Raw genomic sequence first — 20,220 nt, forward strand, 5'->3', positions numbered from 1 at the left:
CTTCCCTTCCCCGGCGCTTGAGTGCGCCAGATTACCCTGCATCACACGTTCCTGCCATCTATCATGCACACCTGCCTTCCCTCGTCACTGGCATCAGCATTATTGGACTCACCTGGACTCACTTACAGTATCTCCTGTTAATTTCCTCCCCTATAATTGTCAGTTCCCTAGCTCTGTTCCCTGCTGCTTCATTGTATTGTTTTTGTCTAAGTTTTAGTTCTTGACGCTGTTCCTGTCTTGTCTATGTCAGTCATTTATTAAATGTTTACTCCCCGTACCTGCTTCGTCCATCCAGCGTCATTCCTCGTGACAACCTGGTTAAATAAAGGTGAAATAAAAAAATACCTAACAGCTGCCCTTTATAGATTTGGCTTTGGTCCCAAATTCATTGCGTGGATAAAGATTCTTTATTTCTCTCCCATGGCTTTGGCATGGCCTAAGAACTTGTCCTCTGACTATTTTCACCTGCACGTGGATCCAGACAGGGTTGTCCACTCTCTCCCTTGTTATTTGCTTTGGCAATCGAGCTCCTCGCYGTCGCACTGCGCTCTAACGATGCTATTCAAGGTATACTCAGGATGGGCTTAGAGCAGAAAGTCTCACTATATGCGGATGACCTCCTTTTGTTTATCTCCAACCCTGATACCTCATTACCACATGCCTTATCTGTTCTTAAACAGTTTGCAGCAATCTCAGGGTACAAGCTGAATCTAGGCAAGAGTGAGCTTTTTCCTGTAAATCAGGCTGCTTTAAGGTGCTCTTTTACAAACTTTCAGTTTAGGATTGTCCGGGATCTATTCACCCACTTGGGAGTTAAAGTGACAAGGAAATATTCAAATTTGTTTAAGGAAAACATTGTTGCTCTAGCAGACAGTTTGAAACAATATTTTAGTTTTTGGAAGTCTCTACCTCTTTCTCTTATTGGAAGGGTTAATGTCATTTAAATGAATGTGTTGCCCAAATGTTTATACTTATTTCAATGTTTACCCATTTTTATTCCAAAGTATTTTTTAAATTCACTGGATCAAACATTGATGTGTTTTATTTGGGATGGCAAGGTACCAGGGATTGGTAGAAAACATTTACAGAAGCCTAAGGTATTGTGTGGTTTAGCTCTACCAAATTTTTAGACATAATATTGGACTGCAAATGTCAGAGCCCTTTTGTACTGGCTACAAGCTGATCCTACTGGCCCAAGACCACTCTGGGTCCAGATGGAGTCTGAATCATGTAAACCTGCTGCACTTTCCTCTGTGTTGTGCTCCTCTCTCCCAGTGTCCCTAGGCAAAAGGTGTGTCAACCCAATTGTAAAGCAGTCTCTTAAAATTTGGAATCTGTTCTGTTTAGCATTTAGCCTTCGAGGCATTTCTCTATCAGGCCCAATCAATCAGAACATTTTATTTCCTCTTTAAATGATGGGACTTTTGGCATCTGGCACTCACTGGGCCTCTCCTCACTAGCCCAATTATTATTATTTGATTATATATTTGCCTATTTTGCTCAGCTACAATCCCACTTTTTCCGCTATCTCCAGACTAGGAACTTTGTTAGAGCTACCACACCTGGATTTCCCAATATGCCTGAGAGTACAGCTATAGAAAGCATCTTTGAGCTAAACAAGCTTCCTAACGGTGCAATTTCAGATGTGTATGCAATCATTAATGATTTACAGAAAGAAGCCTTCTTTGTTGCCTTTAAAGACTAGATGGGAAAAGGATTTAGGGGAGGAACTTGGGTAAGACACCTGGGAATCTGTGCTGCACAGGGTGCATTCGTCCTCTTTTAGCACTAGACACAGCCTCATTCAATTCAAGGTGGTTCACCATATCCACTGGTCCGGTGCCAAACTTGGAAGAATATTCTCTCATTTTGATCCTACCTGTGTTCGATGTAAAACGGAATCAGCCACAATGTCGGACACTGTTGCTCATACAACTCTTTTAGCTAGACGGCTAATACTCCAGAACTGGAAGATGGCGGTTGTCGTGGAAATTTCCTGTATTACTCAATAAAGAGAGAGAGAGAGCCAACCACACACAAGTCAGAGTTAAATTATATATTCCATCTTTAATATATATACAAGCTTCACCAAAGCCCTTTAATGACTCTCAGATCAATTCAGTGTCTATAAATGAATTCTCYGAGAGTCCTTACGAAACAATTCTTAGTTTCATTTATAGTCAAGATACACCCCTCTCAACTTACAAAGAATCCTTTACCCGAAAGAGGAGTATCCTATCGCTAGACAGCATCAGCTTTAAATCATCGTTCAGTTTGATCTCCCAAGACAAGGTTTAAATCTCATGCTTGATACTTCACTGTCTACCAAAACATTACCTCATCCAATGGCATATATCAATTGTCATTTCTAGATACTCCCAAACCTGGACAAACTCAAAATCAGACAGTGAGCCCCTTAGGTCAAATACTAGGTCAAGATAAGGGCAACCTCAGAGGGGACATACAATGGTTCCAAACATGGCCAAACTCCTTCCCCCTATGAGAAAAGTAGGGAGTGACTAGCGTACAGACATTGTATGAGATAACTAACTGGTTTCCCAATTAATAACTCCATCCCATGGTTTAGGAATAGTTACAAACAACGTTCCCATAAGAAACCAACATTCCACTCTGTCCTCCTCCCCTTCTAATATTCTACTTAGCACCACATGGTTTAACAGATACATTGACATATGAAGACAAGCCTGACCTCTCCCCTCTCTRGCCCCAAGTTAYCAATCCCTAGCTCAGAAGATTCTAATGACAAGTATCTCACAAGCATATGATGAAAATAACATCTTATCTATCTATGTTACTTAGCTAAATCTGATTCTGCCACGACACGGTTCCCCATCATATAAATATTGGGTGGGAGATGTGTTGTGCTGTCTGAAATTAGAAAAATGTAATTCAATAAACGTGGCAACTCCAAACTGTTTTATGATGTTTGGGCTCCAAACATAAAACAGTCTTACTTTGATCAGTCCACCCTCTGATGGCATTCTTATCAAAACAAAAATAAGTCTGGTTGGAGGAGCATTTCTTTGTGGGTTTTTTGGGAGGACATTGAAGTTGGTGATGTGCCTATTGATTCTTATTGAATGTGATTTGTGGATGCCTTATTCCTCTTGCTCTGTCAGAGCCCAACATGGGAGCTTGTTTTGCCCTGTTTTTTATTTGGTTTACACTTACATTGTAAAAAAATTATTAATAATAATAACATTGTAAACTTTAATTTTGGTCCAGTGGATGGTCAKTCTGTGGTCATGACTGACTGTGAGTGTGAGTGGTTGCATTTCTTCACCCCTTTCCCTCGTCTGTTTACAGGAACAATGGCGAGGTGACCACTCTGTTCCTGTATTAACTACAGATTGCCCTTTAACTTTTGTCCCCTTCTGCCCAGTGTGTTTAACTTGTCTAAAGTACGGTATCTTTATAGTTACTTTTTTTCTTCTTTTTTCCGAGCTGAGTATATTTATATTGTTTATTGTGTTGTCTTATTATGTGTGTAAAACTGAATAAACAGAGTTTTCCAAAACGTTTAGATTTTTTATGTTGCTCTATGCATCCGTAGCGTGATTTATAACATACAGTAGAATTTAACAGGTGAACAGACAGTTGATATTTTGCATTGAAGTGTGAAAGCCTACTGTAGTTTTTTTTTAGAATAGACATACTGTTCTAGACAAAGTTTCAGAATTCGCAGGCAGTGCAGCATATTTAGGTTCGGTAAAAAGTAAACACAAAGCATTATTTAATTAAAACGATCTGTTTACAGGTCCTTAATAATTTTCAAGTGTCACTGTAAAAGTTTAATATTTTGTAATATTTTGCCAACACCTCCAGAGACATTTGATTAAGTTTGCCATTGCTATTCCCTTTAGATCAAATCAAATCAAATGTATTTATATAGCCCCTTCTTACATCAGCTGATATCTCAAAGTGCTGTACAGAAACCCAGCCTAAAACCCCAAACAGCAAGCAATGCAGGTGTAGAAGCACGGTGGCTGTGGCTAGGAAAATCCCTAGAAGGGCCAGACCTAGGAAGAAACCTAGAGAGGAACCAGGCTATGAGGGGTGGCCAGTCCTCTTCTGGCTGTGCCGGGTGGAGATTATAACAGAACATGGCCAAGATGTTCAAATGTTCATAAATGACCAGCATGGTCAAATAATAATAATCATAGTAGTTGTCGAGGGTGCAGCAAGTCAGCACCTCAGGAGTAAATGTCAGTTGGCTTTTTCATAACCAATCATTAAGAGTATCTCTACCGCTCCTGCGGTCTCTAGAGAGTTGAAAACAGCAGGTCTGGGACAGGTAGCACGTCCGGTGAACAGGTCAGGGTTCCATAGCCGCAGGCAGAACAGTTGAAACTGGAGGCAGCAGCACGGCCAGGTGGACTGGGGACAGCAAGGAGTCATCATGCCAGGTAGTCCTGAGGCATGGTCCTAGGGCTCAGGTCCTCCGAGAAGAGAGAAAGAAAGAGAGAAAAGAGAGAATTAGAGAAGCATACTTAAATTACACAGGACACCGGATAAGACAGGAGAAGTACTCAGATATAACAAACTGACCCTAGCCCCCGACACATAAACTACTGCAGCATAAATACTGGAGGCTGAGACAGAAGGGTCAGGAGACACTGTGGCCCTATCCGATGATACCCCCGGACAGGGCCAAAAAGGAAGGATATAACACCACCCACTTTGCCAAAGCACAGCCCCCACACCACTAGAGGGATATCTTCAACCACCAACTTACCATCCTGAGACAAGGCCGAGTATAGCCCACAAAGATCTCCGCCACGGCACAACCCAAGGGGGAGCGCTAACCCAGACAGGAAGATCACGTCAGTGACTCAACCACTCAAGTGACGCACCCCTCCTAGGGACGGCATGAAGAGGACCAGTAAGCCAGTGACTCAGCCCCTGTAATAGGGTTAGAGGCAGAGAATCCCAGTGGAGAGAGGGGAAACCGGCCAGGCAGAGACAGTAAGATCGTTGCTCCAGTGCCTTTCCGTTCACCTTCACACTCCTGGGCCAGACTACACTCAATCATATGACCCACTGAAGAGATGAGTCTTCAGTAAAGACTTAAAAGTTGAGACCGAGACTGCGTCTCTCACATGGGAGGCAGACCATTCCATAAAAATCGAGATCTATAGGAGAAAGCCCTGCCTCCAGCTGTTTGCTTAGAAATTCTAGGGACAATTAGGAGGCCTGYGTCTTGTGACCGTAGCGTACGTGTAGGTATGTACGGCAGGACCAAATCGGAAAGATAGGTAGGAGCAAGCCCATGTAATGCTTTGTAGGTTAGCAGTAAAACCTTGAAATCAGCCCTTGCCTTAACAGGAAGCCAGTGTAGGGAGGCTAGCACTGGAGTAATATGATCAACATTTATTTTTTKKGGTTCTAGTCAGGATTCTAGCAGCCGTATTTAGCACTAACTGAAGTTAGTTTCGATACTCTCTTGGCCTAATTCCAATACTTCCAAAGTAGGCTAGGCCCTATATAGCAAATAAGGTCGTTATTGTCACCATAAAAGCTGAGTAAGTGATGGGCGTTTTTAGGCTGAGTTATAATGCTCAACAGGTCTGATTTATAACGGTAAAGCTGTGTATGTGTGGTATGCGCCAAGTTTATAATCTCTTTTCAGAAATGGTGCAAGCAGATATTTAGTGTAAAATTTACACAACGATTATAATTGAGGCCCCAGTAGAGTAAACATGAGTATAGTTCAGTGCAGTAGAGTATAATTCAGTACAGTACAATATAGTACAGAATAGTACAGTACGGTAAATGTGCTCCTTGTCTAAAATGTGTTTGTATGTATGAAATGCATTTTAACTGTCACGCCCTAACCTTAGAGATCCTTTTTATTCTCTATTTTGGTTAGGTCAGGGTGTGACTAGGGTGGGTAGTCTAGTTTTTTAATTTCTAYGTTGGCCTGGTATGGTTCCCAATCAAAGGCAGCTGTCTATATTTGTCTCTGATTGGGGATCATATTTAGGCAGCCTTTTCCCACTGGGTTTTTGTGGGATCTTGTTTTTGTGTAGCTGCCTGTGAGCAGCACAGTACGGTTCGTTTTCGTCTGTATTGTTTTTGGTGAGTTTCATATTTCTTAAACATATGGAACTCTAAGTACGCTGCGCCGTGGTCCATTTCTAACAACGATCGTGACATTATCCTACAAAGACGGAATAGAACATTGTTGTGGAAATTCAGTACAGAGAGAGACTTGGTCTTGATCATTTCTTCAAACAATCATCTTTATTTMATATCAATTAATTATTGCAATAATGAGACCGTCAGCCCACCAGTCTTGACTGACTGTTAGGCTGAGAGTCTAGCCTTTACAGATGATGCACAGTTTTTATATAGCTGATACCAAGATTCCTTAGTCAGTCACTTCTAACCTTCCATTAAGCCACCTTGGTTATCTACACAGGATGGTCTTTTACTTAGTTTCCCAGATGCCAGGAAGATGAGACAATGAGGCATTGTTAACTCTTCCAGGATCTCGATTTCAAGTCACACACACCACATCTTGTCTATAGAATACTAGCTTTTAGGTTGTTATCACCAACACAAATCAGTTGTTAGCTTCAAGCTATCTCTAGTAGGACCCATGTCCTCAACACCCAGACTAGCTGTAGGGTGCTAGAGTGGAGGCCATAAAACACAGCATTAGCAGGACAGAAATATCTTACTGTTTGTTACGTAAATAATTGTTACAAAGCCAACAAATAAGGTGAATACATACTTTTTCCCTCACAACATATTTAATGGTAGTGCAAGAGCACTTTATCCTACAAATTAATTTTAATTTATTCAAGATTTTATTGTTAGTTTTTTGCTCTGCATTTCCATTCAGCCAGATACTTCAGATCGGGCAAGGAACTCCCTGGTTCCCCAAGCTGGGCTAACAGTCCTGCCATGTAAAACATCAGTGCAACAGTCTAAATCCAAAGCAATTTGAGGACCTTTACTCCATTCGAAAATACACTACATGACCAAAAGTATGTGGACACCTGCACGTCGAACATCTCATTCCAAAATCATGGGCATTAATATGGAGTCGGTGCCCCCCTTGCTGCTATAACAGCCTCCACTCTTCTGGAAAGGATTTCCACTAGATTTTGGGACATTCTTACGAGGTCTTGCTTCCATTCAGCCAAAAGAGCATTAGTGAGGTCGGGCACTGATATTGGGCGATTAAACCTGTCTCGCAGTCGGCGCTCCAATTCATTCCAAAGTTGTTTGATGGGGTTGAGGTCAGGCCAGTCAAGTTCTTCCACACCGATCTCGGAAAAATATTTTCTGTATGGACCTCGCTTTATGCACGGGGGCATTGTCATGCTGAAAGAAGAAAGGGACTTCCCAAAACTGTTGCCATAAAGTTGGAAGCACACTCTTCTAGAATGTCATTGTATGCTGTACATTAAGATTTTGCTTCACTGGAACTACGGGCCTAGCCCAAACCATGAAAAATAGCCCCAGACCATTATTCCTCCACCAAACCTTACAGTTGGCACTATGCATTCGGGCAGGTAGCGTTCTCCTGGCATCCGCCAAACCCAGATTCGTCCGTCGGACTACCAGATGGTGAAGCGTGATTCATCACTCCAGAGAACACGTTTTCACTGCTCCAGAGTCCAATGGCAGCGAGCTTTACACCACTCCAGACAACGCTTGGCATTGCGCATGGTGATCTTAGGCTTGTGTGCGGCCATGGAAACCCATTTCATGACACTCCCGACGAACAGTTCTTGTGCTGATATTGCTTCCAGAGACAGTTTGGAACTCGGTAGTGAGTGTTGCAACCTTGGACAGAAGAATTTTACTCGCTACACGCTTCAGAACTCGGCAGTCCTGTTCTGTAAGCTTGTGTGGCCTACCACTTTGCAGCTGGGCACCAGTCCCATGGTGTTTATACTTGCGTACTATTGTTTGTACAGATGAACGTGGTACCTTCAGGCGTTTGGAAATTGCTCCCAAGGATGAACCAGACTTGTGGATGTCTACAATTTTTTTCTGAGGTCTTGGCTGATTTCTTTTGATTTTCCCATRATGTCAAGCAAAGAGGCACTGAGTTTGAAGGTAGGCCTTGAAATACATCCACAGGTACACCTCCAATTGACTCAAATTATGTCAATTTGCCTATCAGAAGCTTCTAAAGCCATGACATCATTTTCTGGAATTTTCCAAGCTGTTTAAAGGCACAGTCAACGTAGTGTATGTAAACTTCTGACCCACTGGAATTGTGATACAGTGAAATAATATGTCTGTAAACAATTGTTGGAAAAATTACTTGTGTCATGCACAAAGTAGATGTCCTAACCGACTTGCCAAAACTATAGTGTCTTATCAAGAAATTTGTGGAGTGGTTGAAAAACGAGTTTTAATGACTTTAATGACAACCTAAATGTATGTCAACTTCTGACTTCAACTGTAACTGTCATCTGATGTACTTGGCTATACACTCTGCATCAGATAGTAGGCCTAATCTTTGGTCTCCCTTTGTTAAATCTCTTGAACATTCTAGGAATTACAATTATGGTTGCATATTTATGTAATTTAACACTTTTATTACACAGTTGGTTAAGACAGACCTGTGAAATTGATTTCGGTGAACTCCGTGACACTGCCTGTAAGATTGAAAAGCCTCTCTTCTCCATTTATTCTGCTGTCTGAAAGGTAAGGATAAGACTAAGGAAAGACTTCTACTTACTGTAATTGCCATGTTGTGACAAGTTATTGGGGGAGAAAATAGCGTAAGGATAGTAGTCACAAGACTATTATTACTGTAAGTACTCCTCAGTTACAAGAAATAACTTGTCTGTCTTGGGTGATTTCATTATTGCTGTGTGAAGCTGTCAAAATGGCTTCTCATGCACAGTAAACGTAAATAGCAAAACGTGATATAAAACATGAAAATGTTGCAGTGATCATCTGAAAAGTCTAATTATTTTTAAAAGATAACTATGTCTAAATAATGGCATCTCTGTATTGTGTCTATGCTGTGAGGTAAGGTCGGGGGTAAGAAATCATGATGGCAGTTCTTTGCACTGAGTTACCCAAATCTTATACTTGTATACCATGATTAGTCTAATCCCATCCTAGAGATTGCACCAGGTCACCTAATATATTATATTTGTAAGCCATTGGTACCATGCTAGGCTATGCCAATGTCTTGTTAATTGTGCATGCCTGGCACTGAGGGATATCCAGTGTCTGTCTCTTATTAGTGAGGGTGAAGTCCCAGAGTCAAGCCACATTTCCCATGGGGGAAGGGGGAGCTACACTAACAATCATATCAACCATACCAACTGAACAAATGATCTTAACATTTTTCTGTTTTTTCAGTAATATTCTTTGTAGATTTTTGTAGATTTTTTTTCTTGAGGTGAAAGATTGGTTCCTCTACAAACATCAAGAGATGTGGATAAAGCAACAACAAGGTTTGAATATGTTTTTTCCCTGAAGTTTTTATTTGTTAGCAAGCAAAAATGTACTTTACTGGCACAGCCATGTTGTTGTTGGACTATATTACACATAAATAAATAGCCATTTGTATTACTGTAGTTGTAAACAATATGTTCCTTTTAGAATGTATTAATTAAAAGGTGATGACATGGTCAGACTTAAAGACAAATAGTTCAATTGCACAATTACACAGACATCAGGGGATCCGTTCACAGAATCAAACTCAGACTAACMCATGATTTTAAAAAAACATAACATTAACAACAACAAACAATAACTGGCATTTAATGCACAGCAAATTGTCAAACTGTTAAACGAACTTTAGAGCATTAATGTCTTGTTTCAGTCTTCCTCTAGAATGTACTAAATCAAAGTATACATGTTTTTTGTGTGAATTAAATAAAGGTATGACATATTTCATAAACACAGTATTGTAATGGATATTCAAATATATATTTACAAACCTAATGTAAGTACACTGTAGTGACTCATGGTAATAATCATCATAATGTTGTTGAATGAGGTAATTATGTGCGCAGAAAGTGCTGTAAGTTCTCACTTTTGAGAGAAGTAATGGTGAAAGCAATGCCACAGAAATAATAACAATGCCATAACTGCTTTGCCATACACTATTGTTTTCCTTAATAACCTGGTGTACAGAAACACAATATAAATGTACAATAGGGTGACCAGGATAGACTGGAATGAATACATTATTATTAATAATACATTATTATAAACCATTTTTACATACAAAACTATATTGTATACATCCTGATTAGAAAAATAGAGGTTACATCGTTGTCACGACTCGTACCGAAGGTGGCTCCTCTTCCTGTTCGGGTGGCGCTCGGCGTCACCGGCCTACTAGCTGCCATCGATCCCTTTTCCCTTTTCTGTTGGTTTTGTCTGATTTGTTTCACCTGTTTCTTGTTTAGATTTTAAATTGGGCTATTTAAGCCGGTAGGCCCGCCTGCTCTTTGTGCGGGCTTGATTATTTTTCCCACTGTGTTGACGTGTGGTAGTGCGTGTTGTTTAGTTACCTCTTTTGGGCATTTGTTTGATTACGCCCAGTTTYGTGGAGAGTACTACTTTTCCCTGTGCGTAATAAAGCGCTATTCTGAACTTTCTGCCTCCTGCCCCTGACTCCGCACCCACTACGCCTAGTGTGTTACAATCGTTCTCTGTCTAAAAATAGGATTTAAAAAGACACTTTGTGGTAGATGTTCTGTAAACATAAATTATACAACATTTGAGCAAATACTATTGGAGAGGTAGCCTAGTAATTATCGAAGGGCCGGGGGCTAGTTTTCTACTTAGCTATATGGAATTGTTTCAAGATGGTCATACCAAGGATCATTTAGTTATTTGATTTAGAATTTTAACACCCCTGTAGGTATACAATGTTTTATTTAAAAAATATTTGATAAAACATTGAATTTGGTCTTACTGCTATTAGCCCATAGAAACACATTGAGTAACAGATTAATTCATGAAATAACAGATTTACTTTTCGTATCAGGATTAGAATTTACACAGCAGGTTACGATAATTAAAGTAGCAGGTTAGGAGAATTAGGTTAAGGTTAGGAAAGGGGTTAGTGTTAGCTAAAATGCTAAAATAATCACCTTTTGAGGTTTGACAACCTTTTGAGGTTTGACAATCTGTATCCCAYCTAGACATGATCTTGTAGCTCTGCCACCTTCTACCGCAGATGTGGAAGGTCGTCATTGTCGGATGCGGTGGATTGAGACGCAGCCCACACAAAACAGATATCTCTACTTTAAACTGAAGGATTTTGATGGGGATTTTTGTTTATTATGCAAATTATGCCAATTTAATTTCCACGGGGGGCACGGACATCAACTTTATATGGTTGGGAGTAATACTTTGCCCTCTACAATGTTACGGTACAATCGTGCCCTCTGCTGGCTATGTCAGTTGGTGCTCTGTGTGGGAATGAAGTGTCCATGCAGATCCATGTGAATGCTGGCGTCGATTGAGGCACGAGCAATTTCCTCAAAGGTTTTGGCATTAAGGACAAGCATGAAGGGGGATTTCTTTGGATTGAGTGAGACGACTGAGGACAAAATGACTCCTGAAAACAGAAAATAAATAAATGTACCGTTTTATAGTGACATAGACATCAGAGCTGATTAAATGCTTTTGTAGTGCTGAAGAAGACCTGCTGCCTCTTACCATCATCCTCCTCCACAGCTCCTGGTGTGGCAACAAACACAGGCTCAGAGGGGTAGCAGTCCTCTTCTGTCCACTCAATGTACTTTCTGGTCACAATGTCCCCCTTCCCAATCTGTGTAAGTATTATTAACACAAACAGCAGCATGTTTTCAGTGAGAAATGAGAAACAACATCTCTATGTTAAGGAGAATACATTGGTAAGAGATTACCTTATTTGGGTGTGGAGTCCACTCCACTCTTGAGCCATAGAAATAACGGTACTTCTTGCCATTGAATTTGTAGTTCATCCCTGGCAACTCCAAACCTGTGTGTACAAATGGAGATAAATAAAATTGTATTGTAAAATGTATTTAGAAAATTACATTCTTTGTGGGTATGTTCCATAAAAAATGATGCAACTTATAACCCTCAATATTTCATTAAAACTAACAACTGTTTTACTAATGTAGCATTTGACCTCTTGATGCAGTGGTATATAATTAATACCGATCACTGTGATGTTCAGTTGACATCAAAGTCTCACCTTCAAATATTGTGTCAGGCAGGCAATACAGCGAGCCATCTCTCTGCATCACTGCTTTGGCTGTTGTGTCTTTGAGCCTCACAAGATTTGTTCCTTTTGGAGTATCCTATAACATACATGTAACAAATTTGTTGTATAAACATGTAATGGTAACATTTAATTTGAAGCGGCTTCGCATGAAGCTTAGATCGCCTTGAAAACATAATGAATCCATAGCTAGTTCATCATGAAAATGTCTAATTAAGCAAAATATCACAGCCCCTGATCAGTTCTAGATGTGATATATTCACAATATATCACGACCTCTCATGCTTTAATGCCTATTATGCTCTATAGCTCCCCCTTTAAGGTGCTCAATGTTTTAACTGTTCATGAGGAGCTAAATATTAATGTATTTACAGGATAGAGTTGGGGTCTTATCTATCTATATATACCTTGTCAACAGTGAGAGGCAACACAAATCTCTGGCAGATTGGTGGGGAGAAGTTGTCCTTGTGGCTCTCAATGAATTCATGGGTTTCCTTTCTCAGGTTCGCTAAGTAGAACATTTCATACAGATTGCTGTCTTTGTAGGTGATCATGTCAAACACTACATGGTCGTCGTCCTCGTAGGCGTTGATGTGGTGGAAAACCACCAGGGCATCTGTGTAGAACTTGGTGGACACAGCCTTCCCAGTCTTCTTGTCGACCAGGTGGATCAGCGTCTAAAGAATGGCCAAGGGGATCACCAGAGAGAATGTAAGAAGTTTGATTGTTGCCAAAGTGAGTTGAAGATAAATTAACTTCCATGAGGCTGTGATTAGACAAGAGTAGCTTACAATGTCCTCTTTGTCATATTTGAGGCAGCTGGCCCAGTTGACGCTTCTAAATATAGCTGTGGCCAGTCTGAGGATGTCCAGTTTGAATGGCTGCTCGACAAAGATTATGTAATTCTCTGTCATGCCGAAGCTGTGGAAGTAGCTGGGAAAGAGGGTAGAGCGACACGGTATATTGCAGACCTGCTTCACCTTCCGCAGGGCAGGCTTCTTATGCTCCTTATCTGGAGAGGGAAAGAACATTGTCCTGTGAACACTTAAATGTGTAATCATTCATGGAGGTTTTTCCCCTAACATGTATATGGCCAGGAAACCCCAAAATTAAAATGTTCCGATACCTGATGCATTTACTGGAACCTTGAAGATGACATAGTTGGGCATGCCAAACCTCATGAGGGCAGTTCCCATGTTATAGGTGTTTCCCTCATCGTCGTAGTGAGGGTGTGAAGTCGCCATGTTCAAAGAAATGTGATTCCTGTAGTTCATCTGAGGTTGAGTTTACAGGACAGGCAAAGGGAGAATATATTAAAGCCAGTGATAATAGATTACATGGACAACAGTGATCATTTCAACAGATTTGAATTTACCTTTCCAATTACGTCTAGGGTCATTGGGTCAATTTGATTCATGTAGTTGACTTCTGATGAGGCATAGTAGTCCTCACCATATCTAATGATGTTTATCAGGTTGTTATCTGTGAAGTCTGGGATGGCAGCGAGAAGGTAGGAGAAGGCTCTGAAAAAAGGACAAGATACTATGTGATATTATGTGTTTTTGGATATGTTTGTCGAGATTTTTTTGTGTGAACATCCATGAAAGGGACATGTAAAATCAGGAACAAATAAACTATAAATCATGTTAAAAATCGATTTACTTTGAAAAGATGTTTTTGCAGGGATCGGGATAGATCATGGTCCCAAATTCTGACACAACAATCTTGTTTGCCTGAGTGTTTTTCTTGAAGGTATCACTCCTCAGGAATTTACTCCTGTAGTACACCTCACCTGTAAAACACAAAGATTCTCAGCCCGATTCAGCCAGTTGGGAAAGTGTTTACCATTTGTGGAAATGTACAATGTGTTGTTCCTGTCTCACCATCTTTGAAGGTGAAACTATGAATTAAGGCCATGCCATCAAACCAGTGGTTGTATTCAGTGTCTCCCACTTTAAAGAGACCAGGCCCATTGCGCAGCAATGTCCCTTGTAGCCACTCAGGGACACATCCTGCAAGCACAGAAGATACAAGACACATAATAAATGCTTTCATTTTTATCATATTTCCATGTGATAAACCAAACAATGTAGAAATGGAGCTGATCCCTGATAAAGTTTGACCTTCAGCCTAWATCTTTTTTTGAATGGCAAATTTGATATTTTTTTAAAGTTTACAATAGAGGTTAATTATACCTCATATACTGTATATAGGTGTTTGTGTCAGTGGAGGCTCCTCAGAAGAGGAAGGGGAGGCCCAGGTAAAATTTCAGGTAAAATAACAACTCAATGTTTACATCCCAGGACAAATTAGCTAGCAACAGCAAGCTAGCTAAAAAGGACAAATTAGTTAGCAAGTGCAAGCTAACTAGCTAAATTGCCATACATGTTTAATGCTTTTCGACCTGTCCCCAAATTAATGTCATTGGTTCAGAGTTTGTTTTGATATTTTAACCTGCGTGTCGTGATCGCGTTTGGTGTAGGGGGACAAAATACATTTATGCACGATAACGCACGCGCGCAGCCGGTTTGGGTTCCGTGTAGTCACAGCAACTGCGAACACACAGGCAGAGAAGCACAAAGGGATGGAGGTGCGGCGAGAGAGCGGGCGAAAACGCTACTTCGGGGACCGCAGCAAGACAAATTGGTCCTGTGACGTCGTCACGGCAACGGTAAAACGTAATCTACCGTTTTCTAGCGGAGCCAATAGCGGATCTCACTGGAAAATCGCTGGAAACACTGCACAAGAGATTCATCAGAACGTGCCAACGTTAAAAAAGTAAAGTTGCTCAGAAGGAAATAATATTTTTTTATGCAAGTCACTAGCAAATAGGAAACTAACTTACTGACAACTGTTACCTTGAAAGATCGGTTAGCTAGTACATAAAGGGATATGCCAACGGCCTACCTGTTACTTCTGCTTTGACAGGTTCGGGTGATTCAGTCCCGTTCTTGCCGATGATGGATTGAAACATGGCATCAACTATGTTTCAATCTATAGGCTGTTATGTGGTACAGTGGTCCCTTAACTACAATAGGTTATATCAAGCTAGACTATGGACGGGTCCGTCTATATCTTTGATGTATGGACTATAGTCTAGGGGTAAAATTCCAAATGTATTGCATAACTGTATCACGTATGACCACGTAGGCTACCGTCTATTGGCTGGTTTATGTAAAGCGATCACAAAAAGTGATAACTCACTAAAACAATACTATCGCCATCTACTGGTCGGTTTATGTATAACCAAACTAACATAATGGTGATTATTTAACATCACGAAGAAACAGAGAGGTCAGACTCTTTTAATGCATTTATTACAACATTGAATTGAAACTCCACTTCTTCTCCTTTACTCCTTCTTCTTCATCTCTTATCAAATTGACATCTTGAACTTTACTAAAAGGCGATGGAAAATAAAATAAAGAAATGGATAGATTAGAAATAAAATATGCTTTTGGGCAGTCTTCATGCTAATGGGAGTTTATAGAGTTTATACATGTAATGGGCTGCCCTATAGTAAGTTTATTAATGAAAACTAAAAAGCAAACACCTGGTAAACAGCTGAGGGATGGGCTGGAGAAATGTAACCACTCTCAAATTCATAGACAGAGCTATGGATGCAAGGACTGCTCATCCATGAGATAAAAATGTAAGTTTTAACCATGTTTTGGAGCTATACAGTGTTTATTTACAATTACATTGTTTACAAAAAATGGAGTAAAACACGGCTATATTTAGACAGTTGAATAAGCTCAACAGGCATTACAAATTACATTATTCAAGAATCAATGGCTATATACAGTGTCATTATTTTACAAGTAAAAATATGTACAGTGCATTTGGAGAGTATTAAGACCCCTTGACTTTTTCCACATTTTGTTACGTTACAGTCTTATTCTAAAATTGATTAAATTGTTTTCCCCCCCTCAATGTTTGCTAATTTATAAAAATAATAACAGATACCACATTTACATAAGTATTCAAACCCTTTACTTAGTACTTTGTTGAAGCACCTTTGGCAACAATTACAGCCTCGAGTCTTCTTGGTATGACGCTACAAGCTTGGCACATCTGTATTTGGGGAGTTTCTCCCATTCTTCTCTCCAGATCCTCTCAAGCTCTGTCAGGTTGGATGGGGAGCGTCGCTACAGAGCTATTTTCAGGTCTCTCCAGAGATGTTTGATCAGGTTTAACTCAGGGCTCTGGCTGGGCCACACAAGGACATTCAGAGACTTGTCCCGAAGTCACTCCTGCGTTCTCTTGGCTGTGTGCTTAGGGTTGTTGTCCTGTTAGAAGGTGAACCTTCGCCACAGTCTGAGGTCATGAGCTCTCTGGAGCCGATTTTCATCAAGGATCTCTCTGTACTTTGCTCCATTCATCTTTCACTCAATCCTGACTAGTCTCCATGTCCCTGCCACTGAAAAACAGCCCCACAGAATGATACTGCCACCACCATGCTTCACCGTAGGGATGTTGTCAGGTTTCCTCCAGATGTGACACTTGGCATTCAGATCAAATAGTTCAATATTGGTTTCATCAGACCACAGATGCTTGTTTCACATGGTCTGAGAGTCCTAACGTGCCTTTTGGCAAACTCCAAGCGGGCTGTCATGTGCCTCTTACCGAGGAGTGGCTTCTGTCTGGCCTCTCTACCATACATGCCTGATTGGTGAAGTGCTGCAGAGAATGTTGTCCTTCTGGAAGATTCTCCCAACTCCACAGAGGAACTCTGGAGCTCTGTCAGAGTGACCATCGGGTTCTTGGTCACTGCCAAGTCCAAGGCCCTTCTCCCCTGATTGCTCAGTTTGGCCGGGCAGCCAGCTCCAAATTTATTCCATTTCAGAATCATGGAGACCACTGTGTTCTTGGGGACATTCAATGCTGCAGACATTTTTTGTTACCCTTCCCCAGATCTGTGCCTCGACACAATCCTGTCTCGGAGCTCCTTTGACCTCATTGCTTGGTTTTTGCTCTGACGTGCACTGTCAACTGTGGGACCTTGTATAGATAGATGTGTGCCTTTCCAAATCATGTCCAATCAATTAAATTTACCACAGGTGGACTCCAATCAAGTTCAACTTGGACTCCAACCAATCAATGCCGCACGGCAATCGCTCATCCATATATTTATATGTACATATTCTTATTCATTCCTTTACACTTGTGTGTGTATATAAGGTAGTTGTTGTGAAATTGTTAGATTACTTGTTAGATATTACTGCACGGTCGGAACTAGAAGCACAAGCATTTCGCTACACTTGCATTAACATCTGCTAACCATGTGTATGTGACCAATAAAATTTTATTTGAAGTTGTAGAAACATCTCAAGGATGATCAGTGGTAACAGGATGCACCTGAGCTCATTTTCAAGCCTCATAGAATTTATTTTTAAAATTATATATACATTTGCAAAATGTCTAAAAATCTGTTTTTGCTTTGTCATTATGGGGTATTGTGTATAGATTGATGAGGAAAGTGTTTAATTGAATCCATTTTAGAATAAGGCTGTAACGTAACAAAATGTAGAAAAAGTCTGAGTACTTTCCGAATGTACTGTATGTGCCAATCCCAGATTGCCTCATTAAGACTTTTTTACCTTTCATAATAAATTGGTCCCCTCTCAAACTTCCTCTCCGCCTCCCCAACAGAGATTTTGTCTCTGGCTGCCATGGCCTGGATAGTGGCCTGGGACGGTATTAAAAACCAATAATTGGACTCCCGGGTGGCACAGTGGTCTAGTGCACTGCATCGCAGCGCCAGCTGCGCCACCAGAGACTCTGGGTTCGCGCCCAGGCTCTGTCGCAGCCGGCCGCGACTGGGAGGTCCGTGGGGCGATGCACAATTGGCCTAGCGTCGTCCGGGTTAGGGAGGGTTTGGTCGGTAGGGATATCCTTGTCTCATCGCGCACCAGCGACTCCTGTGGCGGGCMGGGCGCAGTGCGCGCTAACCAAGGGRGCCAGGTGCACGGTATTTCCTCCGACACATTGGTGCGGCTGGCTTCCGGGTTGGAGGCGTGCTGTGTTAAGAAGCAGTGCGGCTTGGTTGGGTTGTGTTTCGGAGGACGCATGGCTTTCGACCTTCGTCTCTCCCGAGCCCGTACGGGAGTTGYAGCGATGAGACAAGATAGTAATTACTAACAATTGGATACCACGAAATTGGGGAGAAAAGGGGGTAAAAAATACAATAAATAAATAATTAAAATATAAAACATTAATTAACCATGAATGGATAAAGAGAAGTTTTAAAGGAGTAGACCAGCATACATATGTTAAAATCCATGAAAGTGTCAGTAGATGGTTAGACTTCACTGCCCATTATTTTGGCTACCATGGCTGGATGAAGAGATGTCAGTGACTTTGAAAGAGGGGTCTCAAAGGGGGTTTAACGTGTGTGTTTGTCTCAGTCACCAGATTGCAACCCAATTGCAGACTTATTGGAGATTCTGGAGTGGCGCCTGAGACAGCGTTTTCCACCAGCATCAACAAAACACTAAATTATGGAATTTCTAGAGGAAGATTGGTGTCACCTCCCTCCAATAGAGATTCAGTGTCACTGTAAATTATTTGCAATCAGTGTATCAATAAATCAATCAATTAATTTTCTTGCACTGGTAATTGCATCCTTCTGAGCCGAGGAGTAGACATGAAAATATAAGGAAATTACATAGGAGTGGCCTAGTTTTACTGAGGGGCCAATTTAGCCAGAGGCTATTTTAATGAGAGGCCAGACTCCCAGTCTCCATCAGGACTCTACGACGGTAGCTAGTCCATGAGCCAGACCCCCAAATTTGGTCTGTCAGGCTCACTGGAGGTGACAATGTGTCCAAGTGATTTTAGAAAATGTGTGATAGCAGTGCAGCAGTTGGAGCTTTCTCCAGTAATAACTCTTTCTTTCATTCCTCAATCCCGTACAATTTTCCCATAGGGGTTTTACCCTATGACAGATAATGCTAGTATACAAGTTATTGCTCACATGTAAGCTTTAATTATATATCATTGGAAAGATCCACAGCTATCCATCAGACACATTTATGGAATGTTCAGGTCAACAGAAGTTTAACCTTTGACCTATGGGGTACATATCAGAATTACCTGTATACATTTATTTTAAAAGGAAACCCTGACACATTTTAAACTTTGTTTGACAACCAACTCATCATCAAGCTTTGATTATTTGAATCAGCTGAGTATTGCTGGGAAAAATCCAAAACGTACACCCAGGGGGGCCCCAGGACCGAGTTTGGGAAGCGCTGGTCTAGAGTCCCATATACGCCAACATTCTTTCATTAGATTACATTTTCATACACAATAGAAACAAGGGAGCTAAAACGGAATAAACACCAAATTACATGATACTGACTCACACGCAGCTCCTAAAAAGAGACATGTTCTTATTAGTCAAAACAGACAGAAGACTTGTCGAGTTCACCACACGAACACATGCATTTTCCTTTACAACTGAGGATGTCAAAAGTCCAGAAGAGTTGGACATGACTGTCAGGAGACAAGGCCACTGTCTGGGTCAGTGGTTGATTGAAAAGTCATCTTACAGTTCACAGCAGTACCAATGTTAATCAACAAAATTCTTGGCCCTGTAAAGTTTAATATGTGGTATAAATATAAAGAGTCTCTGTATTTTTGGACTTTTATACCTCTGATGGTCTTTATCTGGGTCATTGGTTTGTTGCTGCCAAACCTGTATAAAGTTGATCTAYACCTGCAAGCTGCAGTGTGTTACATCAATGGAAGCCTTCAGAGGCACCCATTATTACTGTTGACACAGGGTCCTCCCTGATGACCTTATTGCACACCATTCACTATATCCCTGTGGTCTGTTGGTTTGTACACAAGGATTATGTCCATTAGAAGTTCACAAAGAAAGTGCAGTCAGCCATAACAGGTCATTCTGTAATGTCAGGCCCCTTTAAAGACAGCATGTCACCAGGCTGCCTGTAATAGTGCACAGGTGAAGGGGTGAAGATGGACAG

General features: G+C 41.0%; 1 protein-coding gene across 1 annotated transcript; it reads right to left on the minus strand.

Annotated features, from left to right (window-relative positions):
• Positions 1-10,871: 10,871 nt before the first annotated feature.
• Positions 10,872-15,328, minus strand: LOC112068646 (beta,beta-carotene 15,15'-dioxygenase). Its single transcript, XM_024135832.2, has 11 exons — positions 15,137-15,328; positions 14,113-14,241; positions 13,892-14,021; positions 13,605-13,752; positions 13,356-13,503; positions 13,021-13,241; positions 12,637-12,906; positions 12,203-12,308; positions 11,889-11,983; positions 11,680-11,791; positions 10,872-11,578 (listed from the first exon to the last, which is right to left on the minus strand). The coding sequence occupies exons 1-11, from the start codon at positions 15,201-15,203 to the stop codon at positions 11,418-11,420; spliced, it is 1,587 nt and encodes a 528-aa protein (XP_023991600.1). The 5' UTR covers positions 15,204-15,328; the 3' UTR covers positions 10,872-11,417.
• Between the last annotated feature and the right edge of the window lie 4,892 nt (positions 15,329-20,220).

Source organism: Salvelinus sp. IW2-2015, unplaced genomic scaffold, assembly GCF_002910315.2.
Source record: "Salvelinus sp. IW2-2015 unplaced genomic scaffold, ASM291031v2 Un_scaffold631, whole genome shotgun sequence".
Classification (NCBI taxonomy): Eukaryota; Metazoa; Chordata; class Actinopteri; order Salmoniformes; family Salmonidae; genus Salvelinus; species Salvelinus sp. IW2-2015.

Excerpts from the sequence above, each read along its gene's own strand:
- LOC112068646 (XM_024135832.2), bottom strand. The coding sequence starts at position 15,203 with ATGTTTCAATCCATCATCGGCAAGAACGGGACTGAATCACCCGAACCT. Across the intron at positions 14,022-14,112 it reads TAGTTTCACCTTCAAAGATG|GTGAGGTGTACTACAGGAGT; the intron begins GTGAGACAGGAA and ends TGTGTTTTACAG. Across the intron at positions 12,907-13,020 it reads AATATGACAAAGAGGACATT|ACGCTGATCCACCTGGTCGA; the intron begins GTAAGCTACTCT and ends GCCATTCTTTAG.